Source organism: Furipterus horrens, unplaced genomic scaffold (genome assembly GCF_987537825.1).
Source record: "Furipterus horrens unplaced genomic scaffold, mFurHor1.1.pri manual_scaffold_4, whole genome shotgun sequence".
Taxonomy (NCBI): domain Eukaryota; kingdom Metazoa; phylum Chordata; class Mammalia; order Chiroptera; family Furipteridae; genus Furipterus; species Furipterus horrens.
Genome location: NW_028327174.1, coordinates 36,941,731 through 36,966,844, shown reverse-complemented (window position 1 = coordinate 36,966,844; position 25,114 = coordinate 36,941,731). Strand labels below are relative to the sequence as shown.

The window sequence follows — 25,114 nt, the reverse complement described above, 5'->3', positions numbered from 1 at the left end:
AGGCTATATATGAGAAGCCTGAAGCCAACATCATACTCAATGGACAAAAACTGAAAGCATTCCCCCTGAAATCAGGAACTAGACAAGGCTGTCCACTCTCCCCACTTCTATTCTACATAGTGTTGGAAGTCCTAGCCACAGCAATCAGACAAGACAAAGAAATAAAAGGCATCCAAATTGGGAAAGAAGAAGTAAAATTATCTGCAGACGACGTGATAGTATACCTAGAAAACCCTATAAAATCCACTAAAAGACTACTCGATATAATAAGTGAATTTGGCAAAATAGCAGGGTACAAAATAAATATACAAAAATCTAAGGCATTTCTGTACACCAACAATAAAATCTCAGAGACAGAGGCAAAAAAGAAAATACCATTTACTATAGCAACAAGAAAAATAAAGTACCTAGGAATAAACTTAACCAAAGAGATAAAAGACCTGTACATTGAAAATTAGGCAACATTTAAGAAAGAAATTAAGGAAGAAACAAATAAATGGAGGCAAATACCATGTTCTTGGATGGGAAGAATCAACATCATCAAAATGGCCATACTATCCATAGCATTTTACAGATTCAATGCAATCCGTATTCAAATATCAATGACATATTTCACTGACCTAGAACAAATCCTCCAAAAATTCATATGGAACCAAAAAAGACCCCGAATAGCAAAAGCAATCTTGAAACAGAAGAACACAGCAGGGGGAATCATGATACCAGACATCAAACAATACTACAAAGCCACTGTGATCAAAACAGTCTGGTACTGGCATAAGAACAGACATACAGATCAGTGGAACAGAATTGAAAGCCCAGAAATAAAGCCAGGCCTCTATGGTCAACTAATCTTTGATAAAGGAGGAAGTAACATAAAATGGAGTGAGAGGAGCCTCTTTAACAAATGGTGCTGGGAGAACTGGACAGGGACGTGCAAAAAAATGAAACTAGACCACCAACTTACACCACACACGAGAATAAACTCAAGATGGATTAAAGACTTAAATGTAAGCCGTGATACCATAAAAGTCCTAGAGGAAAACATAGGCAAGAAAATTTCAGATATCACACGTAACAATATCTTCACAGATACATCTCCTAAGGCAAGAGAAATAAAGGAAAAAATAAACAAATGGGACTACATCAAACTAAAAAGTTTCTGCTCAGCAAAAGAAAACATCAGCAAGATGAAAAGGAAACCAACCATATGGGAAAACATATTTGCCAATGATATCAGAGACAGGGGACTGATCTCCAAAATATATAAAGAGCTTATACAACTCAACATCAAGAAAACAAACAACCCAATTAAAAAATGGGCAAAGGACCTGAACAAACACTTCTTGGAAGAGGACATACAGAAGGTCCATAGGCACATGAAAAAATGCTCAACATCATTGGCCATCAGAGAGATGCAAGTAAAAACCACAATGAGATACCAACTTACGCCTGTCAGAATGGCCATCATCAACAAATCAACAAACAACAAGTGCTGGCGAGGATGTGGAGAAACAGGAACCCTACTGCACTGCTGGTGGGAATGCAGACTGGTGCAGCCACTATGGAAAACAGTATAGAATTACCTCAAAAAACTAAAAATGGAACTGCCTTTTGAACCAGTGATTCCACTGCTAGGATTATACCCGAAAAATTCCAAAACCCTAATTCAAAAGAATTTATGCACCCCTATGTTCATAGCAGCCCTGTTTACAATAGCTAAGTGCTGGAAATAGCCTAAGTACCCATCTGTAGATGAGTGGATCAGAAAACTGTGGTACAACTACACAATGGAATACTATGTAGCAGAAAGAAAGAAGGAACTCCTGCCATTTGCGACAACATGGATGGAACTAGAGAGAATTATGCTTAGTGAAATAAGCCAGGCAAAGAAAGCAAAATACCATATGATATCACCCAATACAGGAAACTAAAGAGCAACACAAACAAACGAACTAAATAGGCAAAGACTAGAATAGTTGTCAGTAGGGGGGAGGGGGGAGGGAGAGAAGGGGGATAAGTAAGGGAAGGGACTAGTCAAGGAACGTATATGAATGACTCATGGACATGGACAACGGGGAGGGATATAATTGTGGGAGAAGGGATGGGCTGGGAGGGGGGAGCAATGAGGGAAAAATGGGACAACTGTAATTGAATAACCAAAAAAAAAAAAAAAATTAAAAACAAAAAAAAAGGAGGAATACAACTACCTCAGAACTAGAAACAACCAGAAGTTCCAAAAAATCAAACTACAGGAAAGTCCAGCAAACAAAGATATAAAGAAGAATTAAACACTCACCCAGACACGCAGGAGAAGCAGAGCCCGGGTGGAGAGGACTCGCTGTGGTGGTAGCAATGGTGGCAGCAGAGGCGGGTCGGCGGAAAGGGCACACTCACGTTTTAAAATGCAAGGAGGGACACCTGCGGAGCGTTCCCAGCTCCTCACCAGACCTCACAGATCAAGGTCCCAGCATCATGGAAAATCAAGCCTCATTGTTTCTGACTGTGTAGAGCAGCGGGATTGGGGTGGAGGCAGAAACTGCCAGTCTCTCAGCAGAGTCTGCTTGTTTCAAGGGCCCGCGCAGTCCTAGAATGTCCTCAGATGCACCCGCTCTGGGAATGATGGCCAGGGCAGCAGCTAGAGGGGCGCCAGTCTGGTGCGGGTGTGAGAGAGGTGCCTGGAAAAGGGGCAAGTGCTGGGCTGGCAGCATTGTTCCCCCTCGGACCCCTCCCCCACATACAGCGCCACAACGTGGTGAAACAGGTTGACCTGGACTGAAGAACGCCTAAGGCTCCGCTCATTACAACATAACAGGAGCAACAGCTCTAGCCGGGATGTAGAGGCAAACAAACACAGGAGCCTGTCAGAATGAGGAGACAGAGAAGTATGGCCCAAAAAAGGAAACGGATCAAGGTTCCAGTGGGAGAACTAAGCGACGAGGACATAGCCAACCTAACAGATGAGGAGATAGACAACCTAACAGATGTAGAGTTCAAAACACTGGTGATAAAGATGCTCACAGGCTTGACAGATATGCTTGGGTACAACAAACACATAACAAGTGAAGGCTATGCTCAGTGAAACGAAGGAAAATCCACACAGAACCAATGGTGAAGGAAAGGAAACCCGGGTTCTAATCAATGATTTGGAATATAAGGCAGAAAAAAGCAGTCAACCGGTGCAGAATGAGGAAGCAAGAATTGAAAAAAATGAGGAAAACTCATTTTGCGAAGGAGATGCACATCTGGGTCCGGGAAGCACAGAGGGTCCTGGGCGAGCTGGACCCCGACGGGACCCCACCAGGACGCATCATGATTGAGATGCCAAAGGTGGAAGATAAAGACAGAGTCCTGGGGGTAGCAAGAGAGAGACAGAGAGTTGCCTACAGGGGACTGCCTGTAAGACTATCAGCTGATTTCTCACAGGACACTTTGCAGGCAGGAAGGGACTGGCAAACGGTAATCGATGTGATGACAGGCAACCTGCAACCAGGATTACTCTATCGAGTAAAGCTATCATTTGAAATGCAAGGGAAGATGAAGTGCTTCCCAGACAAGGTGAAGCTAAAGGAGCTCGTCATCACCAAGCCATTATTATATGAAATCTCAAAGGGATTTCTTAAGGAAAAGAAGATCAAAACTATGAACACTAAAATGACAACAAACTCACAACTATCAACAACTGAATCTAAAAAATAAAAACAAAATCCAAATGAGCAAACCAGAATAGGAACAGAATCATAGGTATGGGGATCATTTGGAGGGATATCAGCTGGGAGCGGCTAGCTGGAGAAATGGGGAAATGATTCAGGGACTAAGAAGCATAATCAAAATCGGTCAGTACAAAATAAGACAGGGGGGATGTTGAGAATAATATAGGAAAGGGTGAAGCCAAAGAACTTCTATGCACGACCCGTGGACATGAACTAAGAGGGCTGGGACGGCTGGGGGAAGCGGGGGACTGGGCAGAGGGGAGCAAAGGGGGAAAAATTGGAACTATTGTAACAACAAAATCAATAAAATGTACTTTAAAATAATAATTAGTAAATAAATTCACACACACCAGAACTATTGGGAAACAGATACTTCTCCAAGGAGGACATACAGAGGGACCATAGGCATATGAAAGGATGTGCAGCATCGCTAGCCATCAGATAAATGCAAATTAAAATCACAATGAGAAAGTGCCTCACACATGTCAGAATGGCCACCATTAATAAATCAACAAACAAGTGCTGGCGAGAATGTGGACAAAAGGGAACCCTAGTGCACGGTTGGCAGGAATGCAGACTGGTGCAACCACTGTCAAAAATAGCGTGGAATTTCCTCGAAAAACAAAAAATGGAACTGCCTTTTGACCCAGACATTCCACTACTGGGATTATACCCAAAGAATCCTGAAACACCAATTCAAAAGAACTTATGCACCCCTATGTCCAGAGCAGCATTATTGACAATAGCCAAATGCTGGAAACAGCCTGAGGGGCCATCAGTAAATGAGTGGATCAAAAAACTGTGGTACATTTACACAGTGGAACACTATGCAGCAGAAAGAAAGAACTCCTAACTTTTGCAACAGCATGTATGTGACTGGAGAGTATACGCTACGTGAAATAAGCGATTCAATGAAAGACAAATACCATCTCACCCATCAGAGGAACCTAATTAGCAAAAACAAACGAATGAGCACAGCAGAACCAGAGACATGAAAACGTGGAACAGTCAGAGGGGAGAGGGGAGGGGGATAATGGTGGAAAGAAGGGGAGGGGACTTGTCAAAGAACACATGTGAATGACGCATGGACAGGGACAACAGGGTGGGGATTGACTGTGGAGCAGAGGTGGGCTCCGCACAGGAGGGCAAAGGGGGGAAAATTGGGACAACTGTAATAGGATAACAGAACATTTTTTGAAAGGGAAAAAAAACCCACTAAGAGGAATTCAGATAACATGTTAAAGGAGTAACAAAATAGAGAAAATGCAAAGAAAAGTACATCTTTGTTTACTCATAAACATTAAGCCAGCTCCTAAAGTTTAACTTCTAGGTAAACAACACTCCCCTGGTTTTATGATGCACTACTACTAAACAAAATCTTCATTGGAATAACAAGTTCTTCTCTATGAAATTTCCCATGTAAGTGAAACTAAATTTCTCCCTAGAGACAGTTCCTTTCCCAGAATGGCCTAAGCTCCATAACCTACTGCCTAGAATACAAAGAGACTAATCAAACCTTATCAGCTTACAATACTCAAAATTTGACTTTCATGAGAAAAGTTCATAAATTTATATTTGCAAATGTGATTAATATCACTAAAATCAGAGGTTATGGCTTATGTTCACTAAAACTTAGATTACTTAACGGTCTTATTGAAACTATTTTCTTATAGGACATTTGCCATAAAACTATATATTCCAAGAAAGATATCATCCAAAGAAGCAACACATTCCATTGTACAATTTTATGGGTTTTAAAAATGTTGTTGGTAGCAACTTGAAATGCTTTTGTCTAAAAAAATAAACAGACAAATAGGTATTCAAAGATGATTCTGTGTGACAGAACTTCTCAGTAATTGAATAAATAAAAGATCAAACTATCTCATCAATAATTTCTAAACCGAAAGCAGGACCCAGAGATTGAACTCATGACCAAAGCATCACGACCTTCCTCTAAACAAACTTTGGACAAATCAAAAGAATTAGAAGCTACTGATTATACCACAAATTATTACTCTATTGACTTTGTCATTAAAAAAAATCAGCCACCATGGCCAGGTGGGCCCCCGTTGTACTAATGCAAAGTGGGAAGAACACGCCCTCCCATCACGGGAGGGAAGTTGTAACCTGCCATAGCATCACCTAGATTCAGCACAGGTAGGTTCCAGGTTTGAAATACAGTGCAGCTACAAGTGTGTCTAAACACAGGGATGATGCTAAGACTTGCAACAATAATGGCTGTGACGCAGCCAGAAATGCCCCCAGTGGTCTGACAGAAGGTGGAAAGAGACATGTCTCATGACATACCTGTATTCTCCATGGTGGTGGCTGTTGCAAGTGTCGGAGATCTTGTACGCCAGGTGGACTGCAGGTGCACTGGTGGCAAGCGTGAACACTAGTGCCTGTGATCATGGGGAAGGTGTTATACTCTGCAATGAGGTTGTGGATGTTCCTCCTCCTGCAGCAGCCATGCTGTGGCCAGATGGATCCCCAGTTAAGAAAAGAGGTGGTGACTTTAGCCAAGGGAATGTTGCCACTGGGTGGTATGTGGTCAGAATTAGGAAGGGCAAGGACAGGGGGCAGTGTGGTTTTCCTATGGAGCAGGAGTGGTGTCCATAGGCTCCTCGGGGTCCATGGCAGGGATTTGGTGAACTGCCATGGATCTTACACTGCCACCTGGAGATGATACGACTGTGGTGGCATAGTACGGAGGAGTCGTGTCCATTTCGGTGTCATCATCCTGTAAAGCGGGCCGAGAGGTCAAACGTGTAGATGCTCTGGCAGTGATGTTAACAGGGGCCTGCCCCATTTGAGTGGCCAGGGGAAGGGTTCCTGCAGGCACCGAGGCAGGTGGAGGCAGAGAAGCAGCAGGCTGAGTGACCTGGGTCTTGTCCCCCGCAGTCTTTTTCCTTGGACCCTCAGATCTTTCCATGGTGTGCAGCTTTGGGTCCATGGCAAGGCAAGGAAGTTTAGCAGGCGGGGGCAGCTCACCTCGATCCCACCGCAGTGGTGGCAGTGGAAGCAAGAGCGGCCCAGACTGCTTTCTTTTGCGGGGCCTCCTGCTGGCAGAGGCCGGGGGAGAATTGCTGCTAGATTGCTTCTCCTTCCCTACACATACTGAATCTGGAGTGCTGGGCAGATGCCCACTGCTGTGGGGGCTGTCCCCATGATCCTGCCCTTTTTCCTCTACCTGGCTGGTCTTGTGTGCCGTGTCTTTTGGGGACTCTTCCGGGACCTTCCCCACCACCTCCTTTGGGAAAGGAAGTGGGACGATTATAGAGGGTCCCGGCTCCTCAGCCTTGACTGCCTGCTCAGGTGGTGAGCGCAGGCCAGAAGATCTGCGACCTGAATGACGAATAGGGCCCGGTCTCAAGCTTCCAGACCTCCCGGATGTACAAGCAGGAAGCACAGGCTTCTGCGGGGGGTCCTTCCATTTCACCAACCGGTGCACTTCCAGAGGGAAGCGCACAGTCTGTGCGAGAGGACACCGCCCTCTCGGGACAAGGCCGAAGGCCGATGGACCGGGAGCATGACAGAAATGAAATAGTGGGTGGAAATGTCTGACAGCAGGGTGGTCCCAGCCAGGTGGGCCATAATCACGGGTGTCACGGTGATGGCCACCAGGCAAGGGATGGTGGCCGCGGCGGAGGCGGCAGAAGAACAAGCGAATCCGAGAAAGGAAATTGCCCATGTAGGGGCAGTTGTGCGCCAAACGAACTCAAATAAGAGTGGAAACAGGGAGAGTCTCTCCTTTGCTTCCTCCTCCTCTGGGGTTCTAGCACGCACTGAACTGACTTCAGCCAGGACCTTCTGATGTCTCCATGGAAACATCAATGGACCTTGAGAGGTCACAGAGGAAGGGGCGGGGCCTCCCTGAATGGCCAATCCCATCATGACCTTCTAGCACCTGGGACCTGCATCTCTGTGTAGCAAGTGTTTGGCACCTGCCTTGCCCTCCATGAGGCCTTTGTCCCATACCACTGAGGCCCCACCTGCCTGACATCACCGTGTCTGGCCACTGGCTCTGTGGGAGCTTTGGCGCCTGCCCCACTGTTGTCCCAGGGGCCAGGTCCTGCTCAAAGTCAGTACGGGAGCCACCCGGCTCCTTCCTGGACATGGCCCACCTCCTCAGGGGACCTTTTCAGCTTCTCTTGGAAGCCCGAGGCAGGTGCACTTACTCCATGTCTGCCCTGGCCACCAGCCTCACCAGTCAGCTGTGAAACACTGTGAGGTGGAGTGGACACAAAGCCCTAACCAACAGGCTGCTGCACCTGGAGACACCCCAGAAAAGAGCTGGCAGCTAGCAGGGGTGTAAACCCAATGTGCTGAATTACTAATGAATAAAAAGGGAAGGAACTAATGGAAATCAAAGCATACTGAATTGCTCAGAAGGAACATACATATATATTAACTTTAGAATTTATTAAACATGTGAAATGTTTAAAAACGACTATTAAGATGAAAACAGAAGCCTGGCTGGTGTGTTTCAGTGGAATGGGCGCCACCCTGTGAAGCAAAAGGTCACCGGTTCAATTCCCAGTCCGGACACATGCCTGCGTTACAGGACAGGTCCCCGTTTGGGGGCATGCGAGAGGTAAAATCGGTCAAGGTATCTCTTACACACTGATGTTTCTCTCCATCTTTTTCTCCCTCCTTTTCCCTCTCTCTAAAAGGAAATGAATAAAATCTTTTAAAAAAGAAAACAATAGAATTAGCTATAACTTCCAAGTCAGTAGAGAAAACACAAAGTAAAAATATTTCAATCATTCCCAAATAAGTCACTCTAATATTAGAAAAGAAGAAAAAGCAGGGTAAATTGAAAGCGAAAAGTAACTATTAGGAAAAAGTACAACTCCATGAGAAATATAAGTAATTGATCAGTTCAAGGCAGATATTTTCAGATTGTGTTAAAATATCCTAGCTGTATTGTTTAAAGAGACTTGTAACACATAAGAACCCAGAAATATGTTTAAAAATCAGTTTGTTAAACATAGGTATAGCTATATTATTATCAAACAAAATATACTTAAAGGTTTAAAAAAAGAGGAAGACATTGCTAAAGTGGAGCCTGTAACATAATTTAATACTCTCATTCCCTAAGAATACATAACACGATAATTCTAAATTACTTTGTGCCTAAAAACAAGCCAAAATGGACATAAAGCAAAAAGGGAAATAATTACAAAAGAAATTGACAAAGTGAGTCAAGGCAATTGAATGTACTTGGATGCAGAATATATTAAAACAACTTTTTTAGGAACTGAGAAATAAGTAGGCAAAACAAGTATGTGAGCTTATAATAGATAAAAGCATTGAAAATTGGCGAACAGCATTGAAAAATTGGAGAATAGACACGTTTCAGGAACAAAGGGGACATTTATGATAACTGACCACATATTAGGCCATAATTAAGCCTTAATAATGGAAAGACTCCCAAATCAGCAAGTATGAGTTTGCCAGTCACCCCAAGTTTGTTTTTCAATCATGGTTTCCTTGAAAGCATTAACATAACTCGCAAACACAAGATGAAGGTGGGAGAAAAAAGAGTTCAGAGGGACATATGCAGTACCATACCATTCACACAAAAGACTCACAAAGTCAAAGATTGGCATTAGAAATTTCGAAATTCAAGAGATGCTAACTCTTACATTCAGTGCATGAGGAATAAAAGAAGACCAGGAACACTCAGATTTATTGTGCTATTTAATTTCTTAAAGCTAGTACTTCCACAAGGATTCAGAATATCATCTTTAGACCTTCTTACATGCCTGGAAATTTTATAATAAAAAAATAAACTAACAAATAAACAAATGCTCTGTACATCTCTTATTGGGAAAGAATAAAGATAACATATTGCTTGTAAAAGGGATATATTGTTTCGATCCCTCGAAAACAAAAAGAAAACAATGGAAGCTAATTTTATGTTGGAGGATATAAATTTCAAAAGGTGAACCAAAACAATGTAAAACAAAATGAGCAAAATCCAGCAGTTGCAGAGTATTATGTCCTTCAAAGAAATAGCAGAAACCTTCCATTATATGTTTTCCAAGACTGTATTATGCCACATGTTAATGGCAATTTTGGGTGAAAGTGAAATACACTTTAATACTTTTTCATGTTAAACTGGTTAGATCCTTTTAAATAATACTGGATAAAATTCAAGGATTATTGGGTACCTGAAGACCTCCCTTTGCTATCTATTAAAATGGCACCAAAGAATGAACCTATAAGGGAAATCATTCCCTTAAGAGAGAGCAAGGATGCACATAACTTTGATGTAGGCTTTGAGTCTGTGATATTAACTTCCTTTCTTTTTATTTTATTTTAGAGAAGACAATACGTTTTAATTGTTTGTATGCTTATTGTTTTTATTGAATTTATTGGGGTGACACTGGTTAATAAAATTATATAGGTTTCAGGTATACAATTCTATACTACATCGTCTGTATATTGCACTGTGTGCTCGGCACCCAGAGTCAAGTCTCTTCCCATCACCATTTATTCCCCCTTTACCCTCTCTTACCTCCCCCCATCTCCCTTCCCCTCTGATAGTCACCATACTATTCTCTGTGTCTATGAGTTCTGTTTTCTTTTCTTTTTTTAATTTATTTTTATTACAGTTGTCCCACTTTTCCCCCCATTGCTCCCTGACTCAACCTACCCCTTCTCCCACAATCAATCCGCACCCCGTTGTCCATGTCCATGGGTTATTTATACTAGTTCTTTTACTAAACCTTTCCCCTACTTATCCCCTTCTCTCTCTCCCCTGACTCGCCCCCCGATAACTGTTAGTCTATTCCTTGTTTAATTTGTGTGTGTGTGTGTGTGTGTGTGTGTGTGTGTGTGTGTGTGTGTGTGTGTGTTGTTCATTAGTCTCCCGTATCAGGTGATATCATATGGTATTTGTCTTTCATTGCCTGACTTATTTCACTAAGCATAATTCTCTCTAGTTCCATCCATGTTGTTGCAAATGGCAGAAGTTCCTTCTTTCTTTCTGCTACATAGTATTCCATTGTGTAAATGTAACACAGTTTTTTGATCCACTCATCTACGGACGGGCACTTAGGGTGTTTCCTGCACTCGGCTATTGTAAATAGCGCTGCTATGAACATAGGGGTGCATAGGTTCTTTTGAATTGGGTTTCAGGATTTTTTGGGTATAATCCCAGCAGCAGAATTGCTGGATCAAAAGGCAGTTCCATTTTTAGTTTTTTGAGGTAATTCCATACTGTTTTCCATAGTGGCTGCACCAGTCTGCATACCCACCAACAGTGCAGTAGGGTTCCCCTTTCTCCACATCCTCGCTAGCACTTGTTGTTTGTTGATTTGTTGATGATGGCCATTCTGACTGGTGTAAAGTGGTATCTCATTGTGGTTTTTTCTTTCTTTTTCTTTTTTTTGCTTAATCCCTTCACCTTTTTCACCCAGCCCCTCAATACACCTCTGCTCTGACAGCTGTCAGTCTGTTCTGTGTATCTATGGGTCTAATTCTATTTTGTTTGTTAGTTTATTTTGTTCATTAGGTTCCACATGTAAGTGAAATATGCTACTTGATTTATTCCAGCTGGCTTATTTCACTTAGCATAATATTCTCCAGGTTCATTCATACTGTTGAAAAAGTTAAGATTTCTGTTTTTTATTTGTTTGTTTGTTTTTTAACATGGCTGAGTAATATTCCATTGTGTAAATGTACCACAGCTTTCTTATCCACTCATCTTCTGGTGGGCACTTAGGCTGCTTCCGAATCTTGGCCATTGTAAATAACACTACAATGAACACTGAGGTGCATATATTCTTTCATATTAGTGTTTTGGGCTTCTTTGGATATGTTCACAGAAGTGAAATTGCTAAATGATGAGGCAGATCCATTTTTAATTTTTTGAAGCAATTCCATACTGCTTTCCACAGTGGCTGCTCCAGTCTGCATTCCCATCAACAGTGCAAAAATGTTCCCTTTCCATTGTACAATTTTATGGGTTTTAAAAATGTTGTTGGTAGCAACTTGAAATGCTTTTGTCTAAAAAAATAAACAGACAAATAGGTATTCAAAGATGATTCTGTGTGACAGAACTTCTCAGTAATTGAATAAATAAAAGATCAAACTATCTCATCAATAATTTCTAAACCGAAAGCAGGACCCAGAGATTGAACTCATGACCAAAGCATCACGACCTTCCTCTAAACAAACTTTGGACAAATCAAAAGAATTAGAAGCTACTGATTATACCACAAATTATTACTCTATTGACTTTGTCATTAAAAAAAATCAGCCACCATGGCCAGGTGGGCCCCCGTTGTACTAATGCAAAGTGGGAAGAACACGCCCTCCCATCACGGGAGGGAAGTTGTAACCTGCCATAGCATCACCTAGATTCAGCACAGGTAGGTTCCAGGTTTGAAATACAGTGCAGCTACAAGTGTGTCTAAACACAGGGATGATGCTAAGACTTGCAACAATAATGGCTGTGACGCAGCCAGAAATGCCCCCAGTGGTCTGACAGAAGGTGGAAAGAGACATGTCTCATGACATACCTGTATTCTCCATGGTGGTGGCTGTTGCAAGTGTCGGAGATCTTGTACGCCAGGTGGACTGCAGGTGCACTGGTGGCAAGCGTGAACACTAGTGCCTGTGATCATGGGGAAGGTGTTATACTCTGCAATGAGGTTGTGGATGTTCCTCCTCCTGCAGCAGCCATGCTGTGGCCAGATGGATCCCCAGTTAAGAAAAGAGGTGGTGACTTTAGCCAAGGGAATGTTGCCACTGGGTGGTATGTGGTCAGAATTAGGAAGGGCAAGGACAGGGGGCAGTGTGGTTTTCCTATGGAGCAGGAGTGGTGTCCATAGGCTCCTCGGGGTCCATGGCAGGGATTTGGTGAACTGCCATGGATCTTACACTGCCACCTGGAGATGATACGACTGTGGTGGCATAGTACGGAGGAGTCGTGTCCATTTCGGTGTCATCATCCTGTAAAGCGGGCCGAGAGGTCAAACGTGTAGATGCTCTGGCAGTGATGTTAACAGGGGCCTGCCCCATTTGAGTGGCCAGGGGAAGGGTTCCTGCAGGCACCGAGGCAGGTGGAGGCAGAGAAGCAGCAGGCTGAGTGACCTGGGTCTTGTCCCCCGCAGTCTTTTTCCTTGGACCCTCAGATCTTTCCATGGTGTGCAGCTTTGGGTCCATGGCAAGGCAAGGAAGTTTAGCAGGCGGGGGCAGCTCACCTCGATCCCACCGCAGTGGTGGCAGTGGAAGCAAGAGCGGCCCAGACTGCTTTCTTTTGCGGGGCCTCCTGCTGGCAGAGGCCGGGGGAGAATTGCTGCTAGATTGCTTCTCCTTCCCTACACATACTGAATCTGGAGTGCTGGGCAGATGCCCACTGCTGTGGGGGCTGTCCCCATGATCCTGCCCTTTTTCCTCTACCTGGCTGGTCTTGTGTGCCGTGTCTTTTGGGGACTCTTCCGGGACCTTCCCCACCACCTCCTTTGGGAAAGGAAGTGGGACGATTATAGAGGGTCCCGGCTCCTCAGCCTTGACTGCCTGCTCAGGTGGTGAGCGCAGGCCAGAAGATCTGCGACCTGAATGACGAATAGGGCCCGGTCTCAAGCTTCCAGACCTCCCGGATGTACAAGCAGGAAGCACAGGCTTCTGCGGGGGGTCCTTCCATTTCACCAACCGGTGCACTTCCAGAGGGAAGCGCACAGTCTGTGCGAGAGGACACCGCCCTCTCGGGACAAGGCCGAAGGCCGATGGACCGGGAGCATGACAGAAATGAAATAGTGGGTGGAAATGTCTGACAGCAGGGTGGTCCCAGCCAGGTGGGCCATAATCACGGGTGTCACGGTGATGGCCACCAGGCAAGGGATGGTGGCCGCGGCGGAGGCGGCAGAAGAACAAGCGAATCCGAGAAAGGAAATTGCCCATGTAGGGGCAGTTGTGCGCCAAACGAACTCAAATAAGAGTGGAAACAGGGAGAGTCTCTCCTTTGCTTCCTCCTCCTCTGGGGTTCTAGCACGCACTGAACTGACTTCAGCCAGGACCTTCTGATGTCTCCATGGAAACATCAATGGACCTTGAGAGGTCACAGAGGAAGGGGCGGGGCCTCCCTGAATGGCCAATCCCATCATGACCTTCTAGCACCTGGGACCTGCATCTCTGTGTAGCAAGTGTTTGGCACCTGCCTTGCCCTCCATGAGGCCTTTGTCCCATACCACTGAGGCCCCACCTGCCTGACATCACCGTGTCTGGCCACTGGCTCTGTGGGAGCTTTGGCGCCTGCCCCACTGTTGTCCCAGGGGCCAGGTCCTGCTCAAAGTCAGTACGGGAGCCACCCGGCTCCTTCCTGGACATGGCCCACCTCCTCAGGGGACCTTTTCAGCTTCTCCTGGAAGCCCGAGGCAGGTGCACTTACTCCATGTCTGCCCTGGCCACCAGCCTCACCAGTCAGCTGTGAAACACTGTGAGGTGGAGTGGACACAAAGCCCTAACCAACAGGCTGCTGCACCTGGAGACACCCCAGAAAAGAGCTGGCAGCTAGCAGGGGTGTAAACCCAATGTGCTGAATTACTAATGAATAAAAAGGGAAGGAACTAATGGAAATCAAAGCATACTGAATTGCTCAGAAGGAACATACATATATATTAACTTTAGAATTTATTAAACATGTGAAATGTTTAAAAACGACTATTAAGATGAAAACAGAAGCCTGGCTGGTGTGTTTCAGTGGAATGGGCGCCACCCTGTGAAGCAAAAGGTCACCGGTTCAATTCCCAGTCCGGACACATGCCTGCGTTACAGGACAGGTCCCCGTTTGGGGGCATGCGAGAGGTAAAATCGGTCAAGGTATCTCTTACACACTGATGTTTCTCTCCATCTTTTTCTCCCTCCTTTTCCCTCTCTCTAAAAGGAAATGAATAAAATCTTTTAAAAAAGAAAACAATAGAATTAGCTATAACTTCCAAGTCAGTAGAGAAAACACAAAGTAAAAATATTTCAATCATTCCCAAATAAGTCACTCTAATATTAGAAAAGAAGAAAAAGCAGGGTAAATTGAAAGCGAAAAGTAACTATTAGGAAAAAGTACAACTCCATGAGAAATATAAGTAATTGATCAGTTCAAGGCAGATATTTTCAGATTGTGTTAAAATATCCTAGCTGTATTGTTTAAAGAGACTTGTAACACATAAGAACCCAGAAATATGTTTAAAAATCAGTTTGTTAAACATAGGTATAGCTATATTATTATCAAACAAAATATACTTAAAGGTTTAAAAAAAGAGAAAGACATTGCTAAAGTGGAGCCTGTAACATAATTTAATACTCTCATTCCCTAAGAATACATAACACGATAATTCTAAATTACTTTGTGCCTAAAAACAAGCCAAAATGGACATAAAGCAAAAAGGGAAATAATTACAAAAGAAATTGACAAAGTGAGTCAAGGCAATTGAATGTACTTGGATGCAGAATATATTAAAACAACTTTTTTAGGAACTGAGAAATAAGTAGGCAAAACAAGTATGTGAGCTTATAATAGATAAAAGCATTGAAAATTGGCGAACAGCATTGAAAAATTGGAGAATAGACACGTTTCAGGAACAAAGGGGACATTTATGATAACTGACCACATATTAGGCCATAATTAAGCCTTAATAATGGAAAGACTCCCAAATCAGCAAGTATGAGTTTGCCAGTCACCCCAAGTTTGTTTTTCAATCATGGTTTCCTTGAAAGCATTAACATAACTCGCAAACACAAGATGAAGGTGGGAGAAAAAAGAGTTCAGAGGGACATATGCAGTACCATACCATTCACACAAAAGACTCACAAAGTCAAAGATTGGCATTAGAAATTTCGAAATTCAAGAGATGCTAACTCTTACATTCAGTGCATGAGGAATAAAAGAAGACCAGGAACACTCAGATTTATTGTGCTATTTAATTTCTTAAAGCTAGTACTTCCACAAGGATTCAGAATATCATCTTTAGACCTTCTTACATGCCTGGAAATTTTATAATAAAAAAATAAACTAACAAATAAACAAATGCTCTGTACATCTCTTATTGGGAAAGAATAAAGATAACATATTGCTTGTAAAAGGGATATATTGTTTCGATCCCTCGAAAACAAAAAGAAAACAATGGAAGCTAATTTTATGTTGGAGGATATAAATTTCAAAAGGTGAACCAAAACAATGTAAAACAAAATGAGCAAAATCCAGCAGTTGCAGAGTATTATGTCCTTCAAAGAAATAGCAGAAACCTTCCATTATATGTTTTCCAAGACTGTATTATGCCACATGTTAATGGCAATTTTGGGTGAAAGTGAAATACACTTTAATACTTTTTCATGTTAAACTGGTTAGATCCTTTTAAATAATACTGGATAAAATTCAAGGATTATTGGGTACCTGAAGACCTCCCTTTGCTATCTATTAAAATGGCACCAAAGAATGAACCTATAAGGGAAATCATTCCCTTAAGAGAGAGCAAGGATGCACATAACTTTGATGTAGGCTTTGAGTCTGTGATATTAACTTCCTTTCTTTTTATTTTATTTTAGAGAAGACAATACGTTTTAATTGTTTGTATGCTTATTGTTTTTATTGAATTTATTGGGGTGACACTGGTTAATAAAATTATATAGGTTTCAGGTATACAATTCTATACTACATCGTCTGTATATTGCACTGTGTGCTCGGCACCCAGAGTCAAGTCTCTTCCCATCACCATTTATTCCCCCTTTACCCTCTCTTACCTCCCCCCATCTCCCTTCCCCTCTGATAGTCACCATACTATTCTCTGTGTCTATGAGTTCTGTTTTCTTTTCTTTTTTTAATTTATTTTTATTACAGTTGTCCCACTTTTCCCCCCATTGCTCCCTGACTCAACCTACCCCTTCTCCCACAATCAATCCGCACCCCGTTGTCCATGTCCATGGGTTATTTATACTAGTTCTTTTACTAAACCTTTCCCCTACTTATCCCCTTCTCTCTCTCCCCTGACTCGCCCCCCGATAACTGTTAGTCTATTCCTTGTTTAATTTGTGTGTGTGTGTGTGTGTGTGTGTGTGTGTGTGTGTGTGTGTGTGTTGTTCATTAGTCTCCCGTATCAGGTGATATCATATGGTATTTGTCTTTCATTGCCTGACTTATTTCACTAAGCATAATTCTCTCTAGTTCCATCCATGTTGTTGCAAATGGCAGAAGTTCCTTCTTTCTTTCTGCTACATAGTATTCCATTGTGTAAATGTAACACAGTTTTTTGATCCACTCATCTACGGACGGGCACTTAGGGTGTTTCCTGCACTCGGCTATTGTAAATAGCGCTGCTATGAACATAGGGGTGCATAGGTTCTTTTGAATTGGGTTTCAGGATTTTTTGGGTATAATCCCAGCAGCAGAATTGCTGGATCAAAAGGCAGTTCCATTTTTAGTTTTTTGAGGTAATTCCATACTGTTTTCCATAGTGGCTGCACCAGTCTGCATACCCACCAACAGTGCAGTAGGGTTCCCCTTTCTCCACATCCTCGCTAGCACTTGTTGTTTGTTGATTTGTTGATGATGGCCATTCTGACTGGTGTAAAGTGGTATCTCATTGTGGTTTTTTCTTTCTTTTTCTTTTTTTTGCTTAATCCCTTCACCTTTTTCACCCAGCCCCTCAATACACCTCTGCTCTGACAGCTGTCAGTCTGTTCTGTGTATCTATGGGTCTAATTCTATTTTGTTTGTTAGTTTATTTTGTTCATTAGGTTCCACATGTAAGTGAAATATGCTACTTGATTTATTCCAGCTGGCTTATTTCACTTAGCATAATATTCTCCAGGTTCATTCATACTGTTGAAAAAGTTAAGATTTCTGTTTTTTATTTGTTTGTTTGTTTTTTAACATGGCTGAGTAATATTCCATTGTGTAAATGTACCACAGCTTTCTTATCCACTCATCTTCTGGTGGGCACTTAGGCTGCTTCCGAATCTTGGCCATTGTAAATAACACTACAATGAACACTGAGGTGCATATATTCTTTCATATTAGTGTTTTGGGCTTCTTTGGATATGTTCACAGAAGTGAAATTGCTAAATGATGAGGCAGATCCATTTTTAATTTTTTGAAGCAATTCCATACTGCTTTCCATAGTGGCTGCTCCAGTCTGCATTCCCATCAACAGTGCAAAAATGTTCCCTTTTCTCCACATCCTCCCCCAAACTTGTTTGTTGATCTATTGAAAATAGCCATTCTGACAGGTATGACACTAACTTCTAATTATAAGACTTCATACTTCTTGACCTAAAGACTTTTCTAAAGACTTTACCACCTTAAACCCAGAGTTCCTAAAGTTTATGAGGCTATGAAAATTTTAATTATTTTCTGACCAACCCCAGCACTCTGCAATTACCTCCTCACTGTATTTTCTGTGAGGTTTATATTTTGTATAATATTGTTAATTTTCTTCATCCAGCCCATGTGATCAGCTCCAAGTTCTTTCACTTTTAGACCCATCTGCATATTCCAGTGGTTTAGCTGAAAAAACGTATTCTCCTGACTCCTGCAGAAATATTATTATGATCAGTTTTAAGGTATAAAATGGGAAACATCTCACATGGCCCCAAACCCTCCTCCTTTGAATGGCAAGTTGGTTTGCTTATTTGTTTTCTGTCACCAAAACAAGACAAACAGGCAGCTAGGCCTCAAGAAAGAAGTTTGGGGATTTGTTTGATATCTGTTTTAACAAATCTCTGCAAAGCTAGAGAAAACAAATCCTAGTTTACATTCACTAAAAAAAAAAAGATATATTTTTAATTTTCTTGCATAGAGAAATGTTAAGTATTGATTTCAGGATAGTGGTGGCAATTTAGGGGGATGGAGAGGTGTACAATAGGGAAATGGTCTACAAGGGCCTAACAATATTTTTTAATGATAGTTATAATAGTTATCATATCTAGAAAATTATCTAAGGGTGATCTGGCTCTGCCTGTATACTTAGAAATGTCCTTACTCTGCATTCTTGCTGGAACTTGTAGGAAGTTACTTGTGCACACGAGCGCTTCATGTTCCATCATGTGTGGATTTTTAATCTTCTGGGCTTTCCCTAAATTCTCTGCTACATTTCATTTTCCCCTCGGCAAAACATTATTACATGTTCCCCCTCGCAGGTGTCAAGGCTTACAGTTCAGGGATGTTCTCCTCTGAAAACTGCAAAATGTGGACACTTGAGGATCCTCACGTTGAACATGATGTGTTTCTTGCTCATCCTGTTCACTCTGCAAGTCATGGTCATGCTCAGGCTCCAGTTCCAACATATCCTGATAGGGATCATGAGAGAAGCAAAGCAGAACAAAAGGGCTATCACAAGAGGTGGTGGTGGTCCCTCCAGCCTACCCATGCCCCCTTTCTGGGGACCAGCACATAACCCTCTCTGAGGCTGGAGCCTCCTGATACATTTGTAAGATAAGCAGACATGCTTTCCTGCTCCATTGACAGAGGAAGGCCGGGCAGAGTCAGGTAGAACCTTGGTGTCCACATACAGAGCTCTTTTCAATGCTGATGAGAAATAAAATTCCGTTTGTCCATGGACTCTAGCACTCCTTTCAAATAAGATGACTGGTCTCTTCAAAAATGTCAGTGTCAAAGGAAAGAAAAAGGGGACTGTACTATATTAAGAGAATCTAAAGACATGTAACAACCAAATGCATTGCATAGAACTTGTTTGGATACTGGTTTAAAAAAAATACAGCTAGACCCTGGCTGGTGTGGCTCAGTTGGTTGGAGCATCATCCCCATACACCAAAAGGTTAGAGGCTTGATTCCTGGTCAGGGCATATACCTAGGCTGCAGGTTCAATCTCTGGTCAGGGCACATATGGGAGGCAACCAATCGATGTTTTTCTCTTTCTCTCTCTCTCTAAAATCAATAAACCTATTAAATTTTTTAAAAATAATATACAGCCAGAAAAGACATTTGGAGTTTAATTGAGAAAATTAGAATACTGAGAGAATTGATAATATTAGATTATTTTATAGAATTATTGCTAATTTTTCTAATGTGATCATGATATTTTGGTTATATAGAAGAAAGTTTTTTTAAAGATGCTGAATGAAGAAAACAGGGATGATGTGTCATGCTGTCTTTGGCCTACTTTTAAATGATTTAGAGTACTCTATTTACAAAGATAAAGCGACTGTGGCTTATAGCAACAATTTTACAATATACGCATGAAAACATGAGTAATCATTATATAATTCTTTTAAGTTTTTTTTTAATAATAAAGAGTTTGGAGGGAAAAGCTTACTTTATAAGTTTTACCTACAGAATTTATTTCTTTGTTTCTTTATTCCTTGCCTTGTTCTAGAAAAATATTCAAGGCATTTTCTGGTGTTTCAAGTCTGTGCATCACACAATTGACAATGATTCATCTTCAAACATTTCTCATCTTTGGTAACTACATTGTGAAATATTTCTCCTTCCCTTTGAGGAAATTTGGTCTGAAATTCTTGTGTTTCAGCAAAACTACTTTTAAACTGAAAGGAGAAAAAGTTGGAGTAGGGAGAAGAGATCAATCTCTTATTGCAACCTCTGTACAAGTGACTGGCCAAGTCAGTAGGAGTAACTAAACTAACATTCACATAACTCTTTACAGATTTCTTTTGCGTGCATTATTTTTCTTAATTCTCATGAGAGACTTGAAGTGGGTAAAAGTAGTGATTGAAATCCCCTCGGCCATTCACATTTAGTGATCTGCCCAAGCTCAAGTGATACAGTAGGTTAAACAGTCACCTCAAGAAGCTATGTCTGTGTCCTAATATTAGACCCTGTGAACGTGATCTTAGTTGGAAAACGTCTTTGCAGATGTAATTAAGTTAAGGATCTCAAGATTAGATTATTTTGGGTTATTTGAGTGGACTCTAAATTCAATGACAAGTGTCTTAATGAGAGACAGAAGAGAAAATACAAACAGAGGAGAAGGTCATGTGAGAACAGAGGCTGCCACAAGCCAAGGAATGCTTGGAGGCACCAAAAGCTGTTAGAGGAGAGGAAAGATTCTCCCCTGGAGCTTTCAGAGGGAGCATGCCTCTCCTGATCCCTCGGTTTCAGAATTCTGGACTCCAGAACTCTGAGAGAATACACTTTTTTGTGCTAAATTTGTTACAGCAACCAAGGAAAACCAATACATATGATGAAGAAGTGTATGGACTAGAACTTGAACTCATTTTTCTGATTCATATCCAGGCGCCTTGAGTTCAGATTAAGAAATATCCAGTCCTTACAGCTATCACTTTCACAACCCTCTGGTGCCTCACCAGTCATACAAGGATTGTTATTACATTTATAGATGAAGAAACCAAAGCTAGATTTTCCAAGTATTATATGACTCCACTATACTTAACTACTTCCTCATGAAAAAAAAAAAGCATCTACAATTTCTATTTCTTCCCACAAAATATTTTGACAAGATATTCCAAAACAGTGCAAAAATTGCAATGTAGAGAAAAATTGGGAATTGGGGGACCTTAATTCTAAGCCTTGTTCTACTGCCATGGATGCCAAACCCCCCTCTAATGACCCTAACACTGTTTCCAATCCTAGAATAAGAAAATTGGACCAGATCATCTCTAGGATTTTATGTCCAATAAGTTATGATGACATCTCTTGTTTTTGTCAATCAACCCACCAGGATGATTTGTATACCACAAGAGTCAAAGGGCAGGAAATAGAAATAAAAGATTTTTTTTAATCTGCAGGATTGAACACATAAAAAGGTGTATGTATATGTTTTTAACAAACTAAAAGTGTGCTGCATGAAATACACATCCTGAGGGAATTACTTTCTATTTATATGCAGCTCTTTGAAGAGCTTATCTGATATGTCTCCCTTTTGATGTTCCATGGGCACCTCAAATTCAGCAGCAAAAAATCGAACTCTTTGTATTTCCCATCTACCTTGGCCAGGTTCCCCATCCTTGCATGTGGTCTCCCTATTCATCCAGATGCTCCTGCCAGAACCCTGGAAGAGGTCTTTGAGTTTTCATGGCTGATATCCTTTTCCCTCTTTATTAGCCACATCATATCCACTTGGTGCCCACGCCCAGGAATACCTATCTTTTGAATGTGTCCTTTTTCTCCCATCTTCACGGTGTCCCTGCTGCCAGCCAGTGCCTTACATCTGTCTTCATCAATGCTTGACCCTATTGGGTCCTGGTCTGCAACCTGCATTATCTCCACACCTTAGTGTCCTTCCTGCCTGCTCATCCATCATAACGTTTCTTTCACCCTCTCTCTTTCAGGACACAACTTCTCTCTGGCCCCTTTGTCTTTGTATGTGCTGGCCCATCTTTCTGAAATGGCCTACCCCCATCCAGGTTATCCTTCAAAGCTCAATTGTCATATTCCCGGCCATCTACCGATACAGCCCCGGCCACAACTTTGTGGCACACCTGCTACTCCTGGCATGGATTTGTTGCACATGGTTTTTTCCTTGTCTGAGTCCCTCCTAGTGTGTATGCTCACTAAGGACAAAGGATATATATGTCCCCAGCACTTTACGGTGCCTAGCTCATAATGAATGCTCAGTAAGAGGTTTTGGAATAAACAGCCTCCAGAAGTAGGCAAATATATTTTGCTTGTGAGAGATGCAGACAGAAGCAGGAAAGAGGAAAGTCTGTTCACTCACCTGGCATCCCAAATCCACCCTGTACAGAATAGCACAAGGGATCAGGAAATGTGAAACCAGAGCAAGGTAGGACTGATTTATAAATATTTGGCGGGGCTTTGATGGGGACATAAGACAGCTTTAGAAGTCTGGCTAAAGTCAATTTTATTAATTAAACCAACAATTGACCTTTCAAGCTTCTATTAACTTGGTTCATTTTCTGAACTTTTCCTTTAAATCTTATGATCCTCTCTTATAAAAACAAAAAATGTATAGTTTTTTGAATCATTGAATAGAAATATTAGCAAGCAATACAAAATAGCCAGGCTAGAGAGAAGGGGATCTTCATTTGTATAACCTCTTTCTGATTAATAAATATGCACATTGTAAAAAATAGAAAATGACAAAGAAGAAAATAAAAATCACTGGTACTTCAGGAATAACTAGAGATATCCCAGAGATACACAAACAAAACCACTGTTAATATTTTGGTATGTATCTTTCCATTTTTTAATTATATATTTTTAAAATGCTTTATTATTGACTATTAGGTTTTTAAATTTTTTCACTATTATAAATAATACAGTAATGAATATCCTTATTTCGTAATTTTCTGTGCGTCTCTATAATTTACTCAGGACACATCCCTGGAAGTGAAACTACTGGCAGTATAATATACAGATGTTGAAGGATTTAGAAAAAGATTCCCAAATTACTTTTCTAAAGGTTCAACCAGTTATACCAGCTGGCAGAGAGCAGGAAACTTCATTCCATCCTGAGAGACAAGTGTAGCTGCAGAGCCAGGAAGGGAATATTAGGGTACTTCCACAGGAAGAAAAATATAAGTGAAAGGAAATAGGAAAGAAGGTAGAATGGTGTGGGGTGAGTTCTAGGAAGTTCATCTAAAAGGCTATAAAAAGAATATAAAACATAACTCCTAGTTATTGAAAGAAATCAGAAGGATTATACCCAGCACCAACCAAGAAGAAACCTTCTCCTCTGTGTACTCAAATGAGTGACAATAGTAAAACAGCCTAGAACTGGAGAGTAGACAGACACCCAGGACCCTGAGAGACAGAACCCTGAGGGACAGAGGGGAGCATAGACCAATGGGAAGGGAAGCAATATTATGCCAGAATTTTTCTAGAAAGGTAATTTATAGCTGGGATTAAGAACTGGAGGAAGGAGAGAGGCATAGGTCACCACAGAAATATTGGAAACGTCTAGGTAACCAAGGGCCTGGTCTGTGGCAAAATTGAGCTTTTTCCTTGACCTATGTGGGGATCCTCAGTGGCTGAGTTGCAAAGGGGACCTCTGTGAAGTAGAAGCAAAGGGAAAAGGCTAGAACCTTTGATACGAGATAGCTGCCTCCTTCTTAACTTGGAGTTTGACAAAGAAGAATAAACTTTTGGTCTCTTTCAGGAAGGACACTGAGACCTGCCTGATTTCATCACAGCTCCTATCTGGACAGTTCCATCTGTTTCCTGAAGGTGTTAAATGTTCCTAAGGCAATTCCAGGCTCTGAAAGATGAATGACCACTGACATCTGCCTGGCTTCATACCTCTTTCCTGTTCAAAAGTTAGAATACTGTACAAATAATAAGATTTCCTTATTTCGGTGTCTCTTTGACATCCCAGCTGCTTCCATAGGGTAATTTGAAAGAAAATATGATTCTCTCAATCCAGGAACCTACACAAATTCTGCCTCCACACATTTCCTCACATTTCAAGTAACAATTAGAATTCTAATGATGGCTTGTGTTTGTATAGCTCCTAATAGATTACAAAGGGCTTTTCACATATTTCCTTAGTCAATTCCTGCAACAACACAGAGAGGAAGGTATTGTCCCCATTTTATGTGTGCATTAGTCTAGGAGATGGTGTGATTTGCTTAGTCATATTGCTGGTGATTAGCAAAGCCAGGACTCAGCACTTCCATGCCCTGACAGGCACTTGTAAGAGATTTCTCTCCCACCCCCCGAAGACGATTTAGACCAGGGCTCTCCAATAAAACTTTCTGTGATGATGGAAGTGTTCTCTGCATTGTTCAATACAGCAGGCGCTGCCACAGGTGTCTACTGATCACTTGAGATGTGGTTAAAGCAACTGAGGAATTGAATTTTTTATTTAAGTTTAAATTTAGATAGCCACCATATTGGACAACTCAGAAATTTCTAGACCTGGAAGCAGCTAGTTGTAGCCCACAGGCCAAATCCATCCCTCCACCTGTTTCTGTAAATGACATTTTACTGGAACATGGCCACACCCATTCCTTTACGTATTTTCTACCACTGCTTTTGTGCTGCAGGGACAGGGCTAAATAGTTGCAAAAGGACTGAATTTGGAATGCAAAGTCTAAAATATTTACTACCTGACATGCAAAGCCTGAAATATTTAATAGCTTGCCCTTGACAGAAACAGTCAGCCAACTTGTATCCTAAGCCATCACCTTCTTCTGTGATGCTGGGTGTTCGTCACAATGAGTCAACTGAATATACTGAACAAGAGCTTGAGTTTTGAAGAGTCAAGCTCTTTTTCTATTTTATTTTATTTTTTAAATCCTCATCCGAGGACACTTTTCATTGCTTTTAGAGAGAGAGAGAAACATTAATTGGTTACCTCTTGTATATGCCCTGACCGGGATTTGAACATGCAACCATTCGGTATATGGGACAATGCTCCAACCGCCTGAGTCACACTGGCCAGGGAGCACCTAAGCATAATCTTAGCATTCTAAGCCTCACTTTCATCATCTGTAAAATGCGGCTA

General features: G+C 41.7%; 1 protein-coding gene across 1 annotated transcript in view; it reads right to left on the bottom strand.

Annotated features, from left to right (window-relative positions):
• Window positions 1–25,114, bottom strand: part of SMCO2 (single-pass membrane protein with coiled-coil domains 2) — an 85,146-nt gene that overhangs the window by 20,080 nt on the left and 39,952 nt on the right. Inside the window, 3 exon segments of the mRNA XM_090272959.1 lie at window positions 18,095–18,241; window positions 18,866–18,899; window positions 18,902–19,001. Of these exon segments, the coding sequence (XP_090129085.1) occupies window positions 18,095–18,241; window positions 18,866–18,899; window positions 18,902–18,998 (278 nt within the window). The 5' untranslated portion in view covers window positions 18,999–19,001.